The following is an 18154-nucleotide window of genomic DNA, read 5'->3' as shown; positions in this document are numbered from 1 at the left end:
TCCCTTTTATCTTGTAAGGCTGTTCTCTATTTTCCTCGACTTCCCACACCTACCAAACAATGAAAACTGTAATAATACTATACAACGTTCCTCTTGAGAACATAATTGTTACTGGGCTTATCAATCCCTACAGGTCATCAAACCTGCGTTGTTCAAAAATGGTTTTGAGCTTGTATATAGGCACTAATTACTGATTCATATATGTTACATAACTTAGTTGTACACTGATTGCTAAAAACTGCGTAATAAGTAAATAAATAATTATCAGGGTAATGAGTTCATTTAAATAAACGTTGATGAACTGAACAAACCAGCGTTTTCCAAATAAGGTATTCTATCATAAACTAGTGTTCTCATGAGAGTCTGATACTTGTTCCCATAAAATAAATTTCTAGTCTTTTTAGGTAATTTTAAAAGTTTTTATATCCTCTAAATAATTTACCATTAGAGATCAAATGCATGCTTTCTTAAAACACATGCAAATCTGGTGAAAACTTATAAGGAAGGGAGGGGTGCTCGGGAGGGGGTGCCTGGGTGGGGCTGGATGGGTGGGAGGGGGTGGTCGGAGCTGGGGGGAGGGAGGTGGGTCTCCGGCGCTGGTTTGGTGGCTGGGGGCTGAGGATTGGGAGGGGGTGGTGTCTTTTTTTTAATATTTAATTATTTATTATTTATATATTTAATAATAAAAATACTAATTTGAAAAGACTAAAATACTCTTGTTTTTAATAGAAAAATTGACAGACTTGGACGGAGACAGGTAGATTGCAAAATTTTTTTAATTCAGATAACAGATTGCTTCAATCTTTTATTTAGGTGCACTTGCAAATTGGGGTATGGTCCAGGTGAATAATTTGTAAAAAAGCCTATACAATTTAATTGGCTAAAAAGAAAACATGACATAAACAATTACATAATTAACCAAATGGGTAACCCAAATACAAAAAGGAATTGCTTGATAAAATACCAAAAATCATAATAGATGTCGCTCGCCAGAGCTTCAATGTTGGACTTAGCTGGGCAAGGTGAAGTAATGGGGAAACTGGTTGAGGGTTTCAAATCGATCAGTCTAAGTGCTCCCTGGATTAGTATGGCAAGCATTGTTAGACAACTAGCAGTTCGCCCTGTCGATCCTCCAGGGCCCAGATAACTCTGTTTTCTTCCATGAACTACTTGTTAAAGTCAGAGAGTTGTCAGAGTACTAGTTAGCTGCTCAAGGTGTCAAAGTTAGCTGCTCAAGGTCATAGATTTGCAATTAAGTCAGAGATTTGTAATTAAGGTAGATTCTTGACTTTGTGTGAGCTACATAGCTGTTTGTACAATTAGCTAGTTGAGTTTCTCCTATATAAACATCCCATGAGGAGAAGAATAATAACACAAAATTACCCCAAAACATTAGTTTTGACATGGTATCAGAGTCTCCCCTAATCCCTTTCTGAAAATTCAAAGGATTAGGTGTTGAAATATTAATGCTTTATTGATTTTTGTATCATATGATCCATCGTCCCCTGCTATCATGATCGATTGTGTCTTTCTGATGCATTTGGTCGACTTAATCTATATATCTGGTCGACTGAAACTCTCTGTCAAAGCATGCTTGAGCTTCCTACACCAGAGATTCCAGAGATTGGCTCTGTTCTTTATTTACTGTTATGTTGTTGTTGTAATACTAAGTTAATATTACTTGGCTCATGTTTAGCCACATTAGTCACTTTTGTGTGGCTATATCTGACTTTGCTTTTGTTAAAATCTTTGGGGTTGTAATGAAACAACCAAGTTAAGTTAATCTAATCAGAACAAGAAGGCGTTGAGCTTTTCAGAAAAACTCTCTTCTCTCTCTTCAATTTTTTCCTCTGTTCCATTGATCTTGTGCTACAGAACTTGCAAGAGTCAAGAACTCAAAACCAACATTAGGGCCTGGTTGTTTTTCTTTGCCCCACATAAACACACGTAATAGGTCGTGCAACCTCTCCGCATAACATAATTCACTGTGCATTCTTTCATTTAATTGACCTTGTAATTGCTGAAACATTTTCATAATTTATATGAGCAGGCAAATAGTGAGTCTTTTAATTGTAGTCAGAACTCTGGACAGGAAAACACTTTGGGAAATGCAGACACCCCAAGTTTACTGTCTAAAAGCATTTATATCTCTCATTTCACCGTTTGATAATATTCTAATTGTTACTGTAACACCTCAAATTTTATTGATTTTGGGTTATGGGTGTTACTAGATTAATTGAAATTAGTTAGAAACTAATTATTACTTCTTTTGAAACACAAATGTAGATTTATTCTACATAGACAAATTTATGGAATTTCTTTTATTTAAATGCTTTATTTGAAATTATGTCACGTACTTGAACTATATTTATTTTCATATACTTATGGTGATTTCGGATTTAAGGCAATTGTACATTTATATTTGCCTAAATTGACTTAATTGCTTATACTTGATTAATTGGATGATAAACATGATCTTTGACCATTCATTTGGCAATTTGAATTCCAAAGGAATGTCCAAGAATTTGTATGTTACTATTTTATCCAAAAATTGTTTTAAGGCACCTAATTTAAGTAACATGATTTTAATTAATATTTGGTTACTCAGGTGACATTTTCGGATCACACACATACACAAACACTCTTACTTGTACAATATGTGTTTGTGACATCTAATTTGTTTAAGAATTATGATTTGACAACTAGGAATACCAAGGGTTGCAAATTGACTTTAAAACCCTATTTTCTTTGACCAACCTAGACCACTAAGGCTAGCAACCTAAATTTTTTGGGTAAGAAATTAAAATGAAGACTTTTGCATGGCATATAGGTCATGACTAGGGCTGAAGATGAAGAGAATTTTCGGCAAAGGGGAATTAAAAACCAAATAAAAGGTCATGATGGTTTTTAATTAATTGACTTGGGCAAGTAAAAACCTTTGATTGGTTATTGGGCTATTTAGCCTAGAGTCTTAGGCTAAACACTCAATTAAAAAGGGCCAAAGGGATTGTTCAACCAATTAAAAGCCTCTTGGGAAACCAAAAGCTTTGTCAAAAACCTTTTTCACGTAAGATAGGAAGTGCCTCTTTAGTTTTTCTTCCAACAGACACAAGCACCCTTTTATAAAACCAACTCCTGTTCAGACCAAGGAACCCACGAAAATTCTGGGTTATATAGAGAAAAAGTGTGAGAGAAAGAGAGAGAACAAGAGGGGGGCCAAAGAGGAAGGCCAACCCGAGGAAAGGGAGGAAGGAGTTCGACTTACATTGTTCTTTGGGAAATTCAGCAAGAATTGGTAAGAACCCTCATCCTACACTCTAAGTTTGATTTCCAATATCCTCATACCTTGTTGAATGGCTAGGGTTAAGTGCATCCTAAGAAAAATCCAAGAGTCTCACAACCTAACCTTGTTTTGCAATTTTTCACACTTTCTGACCTTGCTTGACAAAAATCAATTTTTATACCAATCAGGATAGAATCTTGAAAAACGGTTTTTGTGCCAAAAACTAGACATATACACCTTTCATTCAAGCCAAGAATCATGCAAATCCCATTTATATTGAGTGAGTTATGTATTTTTAAAGTTTGCATAAAAACTGCCTGTTTTCTATAGCTTTTTCAAAACAAATTCTTGAGGTTTGGATACTCGGATTTTGATTTACTTAGAAAAATATTTTGAAATCGTCTTGATAGATTGTAAGACTGATTTTGGACTTGTACCAATTGGTTTTATTCGATTTTGAGCCTCAAACCCGAAAAGAGCATTTTTCTTCACGTGAACAGTAATTCTGCAGCAAATCAACTTACTGATGTGAACTTTGGGCCTTCGAAAACCATACTTGCACAACTCCAATTTCTTTGAAAAGTTTTTTGCACGAGTATTAGTATGTCTTCTAAATTCTTATGAAAAATCTCGTTTAAATTATTTTTATGTGATTTTATAAAATTCCGGGAGTAGGTGCTGCCCATTTGCGATTTTAAAGGAAGCATTTTACCTCAAAAATGTCATTTTTGATATTAAGGCTTTTTGGCTTCAATGGTTGGTTCACATAAGTCACAAATAATCCCTAGGATTGATCTATGAGCATGAGAGAATTTATTTACTTCTGGAATGGAATTTGAGTTCTCAAAACCCCATGTTTTTTAACAAAAACTAGGCTTCAGCATACCTATTTTCAGCTATGGCTTATGTGTTGAATTTTAAGCTTCCAATTATGTTTCCATACATGATTTAGAACTTGTCTAAGGTCATAGAATGATTATTTATTGGTTAGAGGTCTCAGATGCCACTTAACTTAGCCAATACGATATCAAAACCCTAGAAAACCTCATTTTAGTTTTAGAATGTGAAATATGATCCCCCTTTGTGTTTTGGGATTGATTTTCAGTTTGGTTGATCACCACAAGGACAAGAAGCTTCAATTGAGGTAAGGGGAGCTAGTCATTTCTAAACTCTATGTTTCGATATGAATTAATTCCTAGTTGATTTAATGGTTGTGCTTGTTACTTTGAATGTTTGTATTGGATTCAAAGTAGTGTTTTAAGTTGCTTTAATTTGTTTCTTGGCTGCCATGTTTGATTTGAATTGATTAATTGACCTTGAAAGTAAATTATGATTTATTTGGTTTGTTATAGAAAAGGTAATTGATTTGCTTTGAAACCGAGAATAAATTGAATTTGATATGCATGTTGATGACTTCAACTTGCCTTGTGAGGATGAAATAAATTAATCTATTTGTCCTAGGGCTAAATGAGTGGACTTATATGAATTTATTTGAGAATTGAATCACTAGGGTTGCATCTTTAGTTTAAAATAAACTAGCCTAGGATTTAAGATTCTAATTGGGCTTAAATTGGTTTATTTTGGAAAGTAATAAACTACAGGCTATTTTAATGTGGTTTTGGAAGGGTATTAGATCACCTAGACTTAAACAATTAGAACTTGAATATTTGGTGGTACCCGAAAATATTAAGGATTGTTTATTACCTTGTTGTTAATCTTGAAAGTTCTAAGGTTCAAGAACTGGATTAAAGGATAAAAGAGGATTGAACCAATAAGAGAAATATGTGATTATTTGGCCTTGATATTGGTTTCTGATTTAAGCTTTTTAAATATAAACTTGATTGTTTATTTAATTGCTTCTATTGCTTTATACTTGTTGTGTTATAAAGCATGTTATATAATGAAAGGAATGAATTGATCATATAATTAGATTGTGATCATCTCATGTTCATTTGGCATCATATATTCATATGAAGCATTGAGGGCAGCCATGATTTTCATGGGGGCTGCCAAGACTTACATTAGAATTCATATTTATTGAATAAGAATGTTTACACTTATGTGGTTCTAGTGTTTAGACTTCCTAATTAGAGATGAAGGGGTACAGTTTTTACTCTATCCTTGGGTTCAAGTCCCTAAAAGTATGCATACATGTATCTTCTAGAGTTAGTTATGAGAAATACAGAATATGCTAGAGGTGAAGTAAATGAGTTTTTATTTACTTCAATGAAAAGACAGCTCACTATCTAGATCTTACTTTTTAGTAAGATATGAGGGATAGCGATAATTAATTTTACAAATTAGGGGATAAGTCCACTGTTTATAAACTTTGACAGGTTTGCAATGTCATGGAGAAAAAGATACGCTTGCATTGTTATTTAATTTAACATGTATATGCATTTCATGAGATAAATTATGTTGGATACATATTAAAAATGGATGCATGATGGTTTGATAATACCCAACCCGAAAAGGGCATGGTTTTATGTTGAGAATTATGGCCGACTTTATGCTTGTGAAATTGTATTTTTGGGCATTGAAATTGATTGTACTTATGCTTATACAATTGTGCTTTCAATCTTTGAAAATTGGATATGATTATTTTTCAAAGAAAGAATAATTTGGTTTCTATTTAGATGTTTTAAATAGGTTGCCATATAATTATTGAATTATTTGCTTGGGCAATGGCCATTTCGGCAAGGGCTTAGGCCTTTATTAAATTCTACTTGTAATTGAATTAATTGTGTTGAATTGATTAGCTTTGTTGGACTAGTTTAATGTGTGATCAGCTATTTTGATGATGCTCACCTCTACATAGTTTATTAAGTTGCAGGAAACCTTTAGGACAAAAGAATGGTTAACTTCATAGACATTTCGGATAGCGAAGAATGAATGTTTGGAAGTAGAGAATTCACCAAGGATTAGCATACCAACACTACCCACGTCCGAATACTCAAGTGACGAGGAAGAGGATCCCATCATGGATTAGTGTGTTACTATCCCTTTTATTTCCATCTTTTCTTATTTTAGTTGAGAAATCTGTGAGTTAATTATTTAAGGATTAGTATGGCTCAATTACTTATTTATTAATTGATACTTCTTATGTTGTTTTGTTTACACCAAGAAATAAAATTTCGAGTTTCGAGGAAATTTCGATGGAAATTTCGATGGAAATTTCGACAGAAATTTCGAAGATTTTTAAATTTCGACAGAAATTAGACGGAAACGACGGAAATTGCTATCAAAATACGGAAATTTTGAATAAAACTTTACCATATGTTTATTTAACATATTATCTATTACATTGATAAAAAACATTGAAAAAACCAAATTATATAGTAAGTTTCATGTGATATAAGATGAATATAATGCGCGCTGAAGACAAATACTGTAAAATGAAATTAGTATATTCTTTATATTCTATAATCTATACACTAAATCCTAATACTAAACTCTATATACCCTAATACTTTTATACTCTATAATCTATATACTAAACTCTATATACTTTATAATCTATACTCTATATTGTTTAAGATATCGTATATGATATTAGAGTTTAGGCATTTTAGGGTATTTTTAATTTTTTTTTATATAAAAATATATTAGAGTTTATTAGTTTAGGGTTTAAAAACAATTAAACAAAACTCCAAAACGGCCAAACGAAATCCCAAACTATTTTTTTTCTTTTCAATTGCCCAAAAGTCCTAAACCCCAATAAAAAAAAAAAAAAAAAACCTTTTATTTATTTTATTTTTTCTTTTCTTTTATCTTTTTTTTCCTTTCCTTCCTTTTCTTTCCCCGTGACTCTCCTTTTCTCCTTTTCTTTCCTTCCTCCTTTTTCTTCTTATTTCTTCTTCTTTCTTCCTTCCGCTTGTGTAGCACTGCAGCTTCTTTCTCTCTCACTTTTATTCCTCTATCTCTCTCTCTGCATCACCATCACCAACTCACCCTCACCCTCACCTTCATCTCTTTCTCCCTCCTCTCTTTCTCCCTCATCTCCCCCTGTCGCCGCTCACTGCCGCCGAAACCCACCGAAAAGCAACTGCTTCCAAGCTTCAGCCGCTCATCTCTTCCTCCCTCTATCTCTTTCTCCCTCATCTCCCCCATGTCGCCGCCCCTGACCGCCGCCCTCTCTTGCTCCATAGATCTGAGATCGTCGAAATTTCAAAAATTTCAAAAATTTCAGCGAAATTATGACGAAAAATTGACGATTATGCGTTTCGATTTCGAACCCCCCTAAAATCGAAATTTAAACCCTTGGTTTACACCAAAAATTATATTTTTAAATTAAAGTTTTCACTCTCACTTGGATTTCAATTTCTTATTTGATGTTTTGTTTATTGATTTAAAACAAATGGTTTGTCTTTATTTTCAGAAATTGAATAACTATAAGCTCACCATTTTACAAAGCTTCCATTTTCGGTTTATTTTGATTATTTGTTATTAAAAATGAAAAAAATTCTCACGGTTTTTTGAGTTTAGTTTGTTTAAATTTTAATCCTTATATTGATCTTCGATCTTGGCATGTTCTTACTTAGGATTAGTGAAAGTATGTCGAGGTTAAATACCACTGTAGCGCTGTCACATGCCCAAAGTGCTAGACCCCATTTTGGGGTGTGACCGTTACTGCCTATCAATCCCTACTGGTCTTCAAACCTGCATTGCTCAAAAAGGGTTTTGAGCTTGTAAATGGGTACTAACTGATTCATATATGTTGCCTAATTAGTTGTACACTGATTGCTAAAAACTGCATAACTGATGTGAATAAATAATCAAGTATCATGTAATGAGTTCATTTTAATAAATGCGAGGAACTGAACAAACCAACCTTTTCCAATTCAGATATTCTATCATTAGCTAGTGTTCCCTTGAGAGTCCCATACTTGTTCTGTAGTTCCAATTTTTTGGTGTAGTACTATTGCTTCAAGTACCCAAAGAAGAAGCAGATACTACTAAATCATTTTTATTTGAGAAAGATCTTATTATAAGTTGCCTACATGGTCACTAGTATACATATTCTGAACAATTGTACTTACCGTAAAGAAGGTGATGCGGCCTCTCTCGTATTCAGCATATCTATCTTTTAATTTTAGAAGATTTATTTTATTTTAATAATTTGTAATAAGAAGTCTCAATTAGTTTTAGTTACTTTTCTTAGGTTTGGTAAGATAAGATTTTAATTAATATTTTAGATTTCATTATAATATTAACTACAAAACCACCTATGGCGATCTCAATTCGCTAGAAAAAAGAAACTCCTGGCAAAAAAATTGCAAAATCCACCAGGATTGCATAGCACTGGCGGAAATGGTGTCCGACAGGTTTGATTGCGCCAGGAAAACACTTTTCCTAGCGGACAAACCCCTAATCAACTTGGAAATTAATTTTGTGCTGACAAGGCATCATGGTTTACATCCGACGAGAACGTATTCACATCGGATGCAACCACCAGCACAACTATCAATCGCGTGGGACAGATCCGCCAACCCATTTATTATTTCTATCGAATTTGTCCGACAGGAAAAGTAATTAAATATATTAAAATATTCATTACTTATGGTTATATTTGCCAGGAATGAATTAATATCGAAAAAATTATATTTGAAATAATTTATAAAAATATAAAATAAACTAATAAAATTCACAAAACATTTCAAATATTAATAATTATCCGCCAGAATAAATATAATAATGTCACATATATCCGCCAAAATAAAATTAGTGTCATACACATCTGCTAGGAAAGATAACTAGTCAAAAGAAAGTAATTGACGTACATATATATCCACTAGGAAGGATAAAATAAAGTCTAAGCAAACGAAAAATGATCTACTCAAGTTCGTGAGCAGAACTTGAACCCGAAGCTGAATGTGACCCTGATCCTCCCCGTAGACCGAAATGTCTCAAAAAGTCATCATTAGGTATATGACCAGAAAGCAATCATGCAAATCCACCACCTGAGACACCTGTAGAATGATATGAGGCACTAGGAGAATGTTGTGAAGGTACGTCTAGCCGATATCCTGGCATCTGCAACGGTGAGTGAGGCATAAAAGGCATCTGGTGCAACGGTGAATGTATAGGCTGCTGTGGATGCGAGCTTTGCGAGTGTGTCTGTGTCTGCATCATCATATGCTGCTGCTGCATAAACATCATCATCTGGTGTTGCTGCATAAACATCATCTGTTGTTGTTGCTGCTGAAGTTGAGTCCTTAACTGCTTAATTGCCTCAGCTTGGGCATCCTGCTTAGCCTGCATAGCGTCATACTTCATCTGCCATTCGAGGCACTGTGCCTCCAAAAGAGCTTCTCTTCTCTTCGATGATCTCGATGAAGAACTACTAGCTTGAGCTGTAGCATAAGGCACCATATCAAGTGTCACTCCATGTCCATAAAGTTGAACTGTATTTTTTCTCTCAAGACCTATCTCCTCAACATACACTTCTGTGCGAAGTTCAGAAGTGTCATCCTCTCCAGCCTCAACCCGAGAGCCAACAAAACTCTCCATGGACACCTAATAAACAGATATTCAGATAAATTTCTAATTAAAATTTAATGACATAAAATACACATCATGGGAAAAAAAATTTAGTTTAACATTTACTTGTCTCTGCTCCGATGGCATATCAATCCAACTACTGTCATTGCGCCTGTGGGTGCGAAAGAAAGTAATGGGATCGGGATCAACTTCATGCTTCTTCTTTTGAAAATTTAAACCATGAAGAAAAAATAAGTAATTTAGAATATATTTTCATACACTAATTAAGTAAAATTGTAACTCAATAAGATGGAAAAATTAACTATACTTACATAATTTTCACGAACACGTTCATATGTATGCGATCCTGATGTGTGGCTCATCGTTTGTTGAGAACGATTAGCTTTATTTTTCTCAGCTATCTCCTAAAAAGTCAAACAAAATATAAATTAGTCATGATTACACAATGTAGTATTATTAAAGACATAATTAAAGGTTTTCACCTGAGTTTTTGGGTTATCCCAATATTCCACCATCTTCGCCCACTGCACAGGATCCACATTATTAGGACATCTCCATCGCTGATGACCTGGCCTGCTAGTGTAGTACTTCGCTTTCAAAGAATTTATGTATTCTTTATATGCATGTTCAGCAATAGCCAAAGTCATGGACTTAATGAGTGACATTTTGACCAAATCTTCATCACGAAAAGTGATAGTGCCCTTAATCCATTAAAAACAAAAATTATATGTCAATATTTACAAGTATTTACTTTTAATATTATTTTTAAAAAATAAATTCATACCAGTATTTTGTCCCACAAATTGTTCTTTGTTTCTTCTTCAACCAATCTCCAATCATGCAGTAGGGGAACATTATTGGGATCTTTCACCTCAGAAGATATAAACTTGGAAAAGTCTGTATTATTTTCAGAAATGCACTTCCCGCTCGCACTAAATTCACAATACTCTTTACCCTTATGATCTTTATCAGCCCATTTAAACTTTTCATGACCACGTGTTTTCCTTTGGGGTATTGCTACATATTAATAAAAATTAATATTTGTGAATGAAAAAAATTATAGTAAATAATAGAATAAATAAAAACTTTATATAAACGAACTATAGCTTACCATTTGAACTATCCTCACCATGCTCATCGTGGTGCTCGTCCATATGTTCTTCATTATTACTCATCTAAATAAATTATAATTAATCATGTATATAGATATATACACCAACAAATGAGTACTATATAAATATTAATTATTAATCTACTTAATCATTTTTTAAATTTTTTATTTGAAGTGCAACAAATAAGTTATTCTATGTTTATTTATCTAATTAACCCAATTTAAAAAAAAAAATTCTATTTTTTATTTTTATTTGAAGTGGAACAAATAAATTAAATTCACAAAATATTAACCAATAAGTTGTATGTTTATTTAACATATACATATATATCAATTCAATCAAGCATAGATAATTTCTAACATATCAACGTATATATTTTAACATATTTCTCTAACAAATATCTACAAATTTCTAACTATAATATATCAACCTATATATCAATACATCAACATACAACCACAAAAAAAAAAAAAAAAAAAAAAAACACAAGCAAATATCATATTTATCCCTATAAGCATCAAATTCTAAGCTAAAATCATTACTTATAAGCATATCAAATCCAAGGCACAGAAAAACCTTGTTGCCAAATCAAAATCCTCAGCCAAATCTTACTGCACCAAAAGGAATCAGTGGGAATCCTCAGCCAAACCTTGCTTCAAAAACCAAATTTTAAATCAAAATCTTAACACAAATCAGACCCAAACAAAATTAACTGAAAAATCAACCTAAAAATCAGACCCAAATCTAGTTCATTTACCTGAAATCGAGTTCCAAAGACGAGCAACCCAAATCGCACAAAACTTGAAAATCAAAACCCCACCAAATCACACAAATTTTTTTCTACCGCACCTGAAAAGCAATTAATTTTAATAAGAAGAGGGAAAGAAGAAGAAGGGAAAAGAAGACGAAGAAAAGACAAAAAAAAAACCTTGCGGATGAAAGAAGAAGAAAGAAGGAGATCGCAAGAAGAAGAAGAAAGAGAGGGGAGGCGGTGAGAAAGAAAGAGAAGAGTGAAAGGAAGATGAGGGGATGCAAAATTAGGTTAAAGCAATCATGGCGGTTTGGATTGCCAAAAATAAATAAAAAATAAAGATACTAGCGGCTCAATCCGACAGGCACTACTGCAAAATGGGCCATTTTTTTTTGCGAACAATGCTGGCGGATTAGCTCTGTCCGCCAGAAATGCTCAAGAAGTCTTGGCGGAGCCTTTAAACCGCCAAGATTGCTCACAGGTGAATAAAATAAGAAGTCCAGCTGGCGCCAAACTCAATCCCGGCGGATTGGACCGCCAGCATTTTTTTTTTTATATAGTTTTTATTAGTTTCTGGCGGTCCAAACCGCCAGGATAGGTCTAAACTAGTTCGAAATGTGCGCAGCCTCCTCCCCTGGTTCATTTCCTTTCTTCTCTTTCTTCTTCTTTCCCCTAGTGCTACTTCTTCTTCTTCCTCTCGCCGCGAATACAGGTACGATTTCTTTTTGTTTTTTCTTCTTCTTTTCCTCTTCTTATTAAAATTAATTTCAGGTATTGTAGCTTATTTTTCCTCTTATTTTCAGGTGCGGCAGTGGTGGGTTTCGATTTTTTAGCTAGGTTCGATTTGGGTTGCTCGTCTTTGGAACTCGATTTCAGGTAAAGGAACTCAATTCTGTGCAGCCTTTGATTTTTAGGTTGATTTTTCAGTTAAATATGTTTGGATCTAATTTGAGTTAAGATTTTGTTCTAAATTTAAATTTGGTTTTTTTGTTTTATTTTGCAGGCTAACCCACAGATTCCCTCTTATTCTTTTTTATTGTTTTTATTTTTTCTTATTTCATGAATTTCTTTATTTGTTTATTTATGTTAACTGGGGTTTTCAGTGTACACATGTTCTTCCACGGTCCACCCGGCACCGAAAAAACCACCACCGCTGTCGCATTACTCACCAGCTGTTCGGTTTTCGCCTCAGCACTCAATGAATTAGACTTCAAATGATTGTGTGCTTTTTAAGTCTTAAAACCTTGTTTTCCCCAATTACTTTGTCTTTTGAGTTTTGTGGGATGGCCATGATTCATGAAAATTGTCAAAGGGGTTGGGCACTTGCGATATTGCTCTTGGGTAACTAGATTGAGTTGATACTGGGTTGCAGTTTCATCACTTGATGTGGCTTTATATTTTTTTGTTAGATAATGTTATTTAGGAAGATTAAGTATAAGAATAACTGCACTATCTTTGATTTTACTCAGAGGTCAAACTCTTGAATTGGGTTGTTTTTTTAATACACATTTCTACCAAATCTATGGATTCTTCAAACTTGTCATCTTTTAACTGCATTATCACTTTGCATCTCCACATGGCAGAGATTGTAGAAAGAGATAGAGGAAGAAAACTATATATATAACAGAGGAAGAAAATTATGAAACATAAGGTGACTTTCTTTTGTCAATTACGATTCCTGTTTGAAATCTAGAAAAAATGGAAAATAACAATGTCTTTGATTTAGCTTCATTTATGCCTATACTATAAGGCTCTGTTTGATTGAACTATTTCTTTTTTGGTTCAATTTCTTTTCTTTTATTTTTAAAATTTCTAGGCACATTATGAATTTATGTTTAGTTAGTGTTTGATGAAATTTTCTGTAAACAACTTAATATTGATTTTTCTACTTGAAGATATATTGTTAATGCTATAGTTACAAAGTTATTATTATGTGCATATTGTCTTCGTAGTTGTTACTGTCATGTGAAGATATATTGGAAGATTTTCATTGTTATTTGATGCATGTGGAGTTGATGATTGACAAGAAAGAAATGAGCCCTTCTTTAACATATAATATGAGAGCAAATTAAGGATATTCATATATATATAAATATATATATATATATATGATACTTGTGCTTTATGTGGTTATGGACAATTTTAAGCTTGTGTAAAGAATAACTTTAGGCATAACAAGTGTGTTTTTTTTTTTTTTTTTCTTGATGGCATCTTGAATATGTGAGTCTATTTTGTGGTTTGTCAAAATAAATATCAGCAATTTATGTTATAATGGAGACATGATTTTGTTGGTTTTACGATGTCAATTACTAAGTCATACATGGATATATCTAGTTACAATTTGTTTTTATTTTTTGTCTAGTGCACTTGTTCTTCTCTTGGTTATTTTCCTCATTGGCATAGCATTGTGCCTGGCAAACCATGATTGCAGTGTAAGATGTTTCTTCATGGTTTTTCTTTAATATCATCTACTTGTTTTTTAAAGAGTTTTCTTATGAAGAATGCAAAACACTTTGACTCTAGGTGACTTGTGTAATCTCAATTCAAGGTGTGCTATATACTTATTCTTCTCCCAAACTATCACCAATTTGATTATGTAGGAGCTTGTCACTACCTGGTGCCATATATTTTCACTAAGAATGGAAGTGGCTAGGTCAGGATCTAAATCAATTGAATGTTAACTTTTTTTTTTTCTTAAAGAATTTTATTAAAATCTTTGTTTTGTGGCTCATATTTGCGTTCTTGATAATAAAACCATGGGGTAAAAGTGATACTGGTTAGTTGAGAATTTGAGATCCGAGAGTTTGAAGTGAAAATGTGGGAAGAGAATAATGAAAGATCTGGGTATTGGCACATATTTTGAAGTAAATGCATTAAGGTGGGTAATAATAACCGGATAACATAAGGTGTTAATGATGGGAGGAGAGGATAGAGAATATCAATACTTAAATTTTTTCTGCGCCTTTATGAATGAGTAATATTTTTATCATTATATGAACTTGTCTTTTATTGCATTGAATGATTAATTGGGATAAAATGTCTTTTTAGCATCATGTGCTTTTGCTTTGCACTCTTGTTTGCCTCTGTACTTGATTCAGAAGATATTTGTACTTTTGACATCCTAGCTGATCTGTTCATTGGTGATAGTCATAGTCTTTGTACATTAATTTTATTTATCCATCATCTTTCATTTATCATCATTGTTATTTGAATTTTTTTTCTCATCAGACTATTCTCATTTTTATTGGAAATAAGTTTCATTGCAATTGATTATTCTTCCTTTGATTAATTAAGATATTCTCTTCCACAGTTTTGAGCAATTCTGCATTAACTTTGCAAATGAGAAGCTCCAGCAACATTTAAATGAGGTGTGTTACTGTTTTTGTGAAATTAGCATAGTATGTTCTTATGTTCTTATGCTATTTTGTTATTATTTTCTTCTTAAATTTGTCCCACTTGTTCCAGCATGTATTCAAGATGGAGCAGGAGGAGTATAGCAAGGAGGAAATTGATTGGAGCTTTATTGAGTTTATAGCTTCATGATTGTATCAAGCAAATCAAAATCTTAGGATCATTTTCATTAAGCAGTGATTGTTGCTGGCGGATAATTATTATTTTAAATTTAATGTGAATTTAATAGTGTATTTTATACTTATATGAATTATTTCGAATATATATATTTTTTCAAATATATATATTTTTTCAAATATTATATGATTCTGGCGGTTATATCAGTCAGGAATGAGTATTTTTATATATTTTATTACTTTTCATGTCGCTTGTGTCTGACAAGAATAATAAATGTGCTGGCGGATTGGTCCGACACAAATACTTTCTTGTCGGATTGGTCCGACGTAATTGGTAAATGTGCTGGCGGTTTCATCCGCCGCGAATACTTTTCCTGTTGGATTTAAATCTTGATGCCTTGTCAGCACGAAATTAATTTCTTGACAGATTTAGGGATCTGTCCACCAGGAAAAGTGCTTTCCCTGTCCAATCAAACCTGTCGGAGACCTTTTTCGCCAGTGTTAAGCAATCTTGACGGATTTTGCATATTTTCCGCTAGGAACTCATTTTTGCTAGCGAATTGGGACCGCCATAAATGGGGTGTTTTGTAATAGTGAGGATTGACTTGGGAGCAATTCTGGCGGTTTGGACTGCCAAAAACAAATGTTTGTACCAAGATTTTCATAAGTAAATTGATTAAGCCCAAAGCCTAGTTCTACGACCCAATTCCTTGAGGCCCAGGTCCTTAGCAAACAAAATGAATTTTGCGAAGGGTCATTCTCTTGGCTACACCAAGCCGAGAAGGTTAAAAGGACCAATTATATAAGGACACGTGTTTTAGGAAGACTGACAAGTACTGGATGACAGCTGGTATAGAAGGATAAGTACAAATATCAAAACTTGTTCAGTACCCTACACGTGGAACAATCCGAGTGCACTTTGTTTAGGTTTTCAAAACTCATCCAAGTATAAATAAAGAAGTGACGGTAAAAAAAATGACCTGACCAATTCACACCCAGAACTCTCTGCAATTTGTACAGTCCTGACATGGCTTGAGCATTTACTACATTTTGTTTGCTCATAAAATTGTTATTTGATTACGTATCCCATTCAATTTTCAATTAGTTATTGAGAATCTAGATCTGCGCTCTTTATTTTGATCTTGACTTATGCATTAAGTTGGTCTGAATCTGCTTTTATTAGTCTTTATTTCTCGGATTGATTTTAATTCCTTTCATTGAATGTACATCTCTCTTGAGATATGAGGATTAATTAAAGAAGAATGAGGAATTGAATCATCTACATTTATTGCATTCCTTTCTTTCAATGTCTCATTCTCGTTTATGAACTTTTCACTTAATTTTAGTCAAATCTACGAAGGAATTCATATCCAGCTGGTTGGATCCGGGATCTCTCTAATTTCTTTTCGATCTATCTTTTCATTCATACAATCTTAATTTTTCTTACATTTAAATTGCACGAAGACATCGGACATTTTCTGAACAAGTACTAAACAACGGACATTCGTCCAACCACTCGTAGCACATTAAAAGTCCTGGAATGCCTAAGCAGTAAATGGACCCAATTCGATCGTTTGATTAGAAGTTAATCATTCTTTCTTTTTTAATCACACAAACTAATCTTGCACAATTTCTAGATCTAGATTTTGTTCATTCCAAGTGCTATATCACTTGGTGGCACGTCTTATTATTTCATTACATACCTGCGTCTAGAGAATCATATGTTATGTGCAAAGTGAATCCTAGCCTGACACGTGGCGGGAGGCATTTTGCGCCATAACAACAAATATAAGAAATAAAAAATAAAAAATAAATCTATGCTAGCGGTCCAATCCGACAGGATTGAGTTTGACCGCCAATTGGACTTCTTATAGATGAGAATTTTCCCGCTTACTTATTCTTGTCGGATCTAACCACCAAAATGGCAGTTCAATCTGCCACATCTGAGAAATCTTGATGGAATATAACTTGCCAGGACTTCTTGAGCATTTTTAGCGAACAGATCTAATTTGTCAGCATTGTCCGCCAAGAATAGCACCTTTTGTCGCCCAAGTATGTTTGGTGCCCACATCTAAGCCCTATAAATAAGGGTTCTTGTACTCTTTAGAGGGTTGGTTGATTAATTAACAAAATTTGAGAAGAGATAGATGATTTCTCTCTCTTTCCCTATTTTTCTAATAGTTTAGAAAATTATCAATCTAATAAAAGATCTTGTTTCTGGCCATTCTCGATGTAGAAAATCAACATATCTAAGGTAAATTGTGTTCCGAAAAATCGTATTTTTTTCGCCTACTGCACGTTGCATCAGAAGGCCTTGTAGTGACTGATGACGTACGCGTCTATTCCCTCAACATATATCCCGTGTACATCAACGAAGGATCTTACATGCACCAACATCAAAATAGTGAAACATCTTTCATATCTTGAGAAGTGGAATATTTAACTTTATTACAAAACCAATTTCATTCACTTCCAAATGAACCTTTTGTGCACTTGGGAGTTCATTCTTTGCAAAACAAAACACAAATCACATTTCATTGAATTACAAATAATGTGAGAGACTTCCATGGTGTCTCCATATGCGAGAATTCTTCCATGGTGTCCACACGCGAGAGACTTGTAGTCGAAAAAAGAAGGGAAATAGAGGAGATTTCCTTGATCGACAATGATCTTAGAGTCAAACCCTCGCCGTAAGTCAAGTTGAAGAAACCCTAACAGAAGTCTGGGGCGAAAAGACTCTCACTAGAGGGGGAGAGACCGGTAGATGCAAGGAAAGGAAAGCAATCCCCGGGGACTTAATTGAAAGAAAGTAAGGTATCTTTCATCTTTGAAATTTAATAAGGAAAAGGTGGAACATGTAGCAAAATTCTAAGGGAAATTCTATACATATCCAACATTCTTCTTATTTTACCCAACAAAATTTTTAATCATGAATGGATAATTATGTCCCATGATGAAATGACCATTGAGGACAAATGCA

General features: G+C 33.6%; 2 protein-coding genes across 5 annotated transcripts; one reads left to right on the top strand and one right to left on the bottom strand.

Moving 5' to 3' along the window:
• Positions 1 to 9226: 9226 nt before the first annotated feature.
• Positions 9227 to 10959, bottom strand: LOC147279726 (uncharacterized). The gene is made up of 6 exons (XM_086252062.1): positions 10896 to 10959; positions 10569 to 10801; positions 10267 to 10485; positions 10096 to 10188; positions 9890 to 9985; positions 9227 to 9799 (listed from the first exon to the last, which is right to left on the bottom strand). Exons 1-6 carry the CDS (start codon positions 10957 to 10959, stop codon positions 9227 to 9229), a joined length of 1278 nt encoding a protein of 425 aa, XP_086108188.1.
• Positions 10960 to 11872: 913 nt separating this feature from the next.
• On the top strand, positions 11873 to 15291 carry LOC147279725 (uncharacterized). 4 transcript variants are annotated; one of them, XR_015123499.1, is made up of 5 exons: positions 11874 to 12359; positions 12451 to 12523; positions 12651 to 14079; positions 14958 to 15015; positions 15113 to 15291. XR_015123499.1 is itself a non-coding variant. In XM_086251917.1 (4 exons), the coding sequence occupies exons 1-4, from the start codon at positions 12263 to 12265 to the stop codon at positions 15188 to 15190; spliced, it is 306 nt and encodes a 101-aa protein (XP_086108043.1). In that variant the 5' UTR covers positions 11876 to 12262; the 3' UTR covers positions 15191 to 15291. The 4 variants fall into 4 exon arrangements, 1 of the variants encoding a protein (XP_086108043.1); XR_015123497.1 differs by having other exon boundaries at positions 11892 to 12359; positions 12651 to 13298; XR_015123498.1 differs by having other exon boundaries at positions 11873 to 12359; positions 12751 to 15015.
• Positions 15292 to 18154: the final 2863 nt, after the last annotated feature.

Source organism: Dryas octopetala, chromosome 7, assembly GCF_963921425.1.
Source record: "Dryas octopetala chromosome 7, drDryOcto1.1, whole genome shotgun sequence".
Lineage (NCBI taxonomy): Eukaryota > Viridiplantae > Streptophyta > Magnoliopsida > Rosales > Rosaceae > Dryas > Dryas octopetala.
Note: the sequence above shows the minus strand (reverse complement) of the source record. Positions and strands in the feature narration are given on the sequence as shown.

Coding starts and splice junctions, on each gene's coding strand:
- LOC147279726 (XM_086252062.1), bottom strand. CDS start 10,959: ATGAGTAATAATGAAGAACATATGGACGAGCACCACGATGAGCATGGT. Junction 10,802..10,895: donor TGGTGAGGATAGTTCAAATG/GTAAGCTATAGT, acceptor ATTAATATGTAG/CAATACCCCAAAGGAAAACA. Junction 10,189..10,266: donor GGGATAACCCAAAAACTCAG/GTGAAAACCTTT, acceptor TTGACTTTTTAG/GAGATAGCTGAGAAAAATAA.
- LOC147279725 (XM_086251917.1), top strand. CDS start 12,263: ATGTGCGCAGCCTCCTCCCCTGGTTCATTTCCTTTCTTCTCTTTCTTC. Junction 12,360..12,450: donor TCCTCTCGCCGCGAATACAG/GTACGATTTCTT, acceptor TCTTATTTTCAG/GTGCGGCAGTGGTGGGTTTC. Junction 15,016..15,112: donor TCCAGCAACATTTAAATGAG/GTGTGTTACTGT, acceptor CACTTGTTCCAG/CATGTATTCAAGATGGAGCA.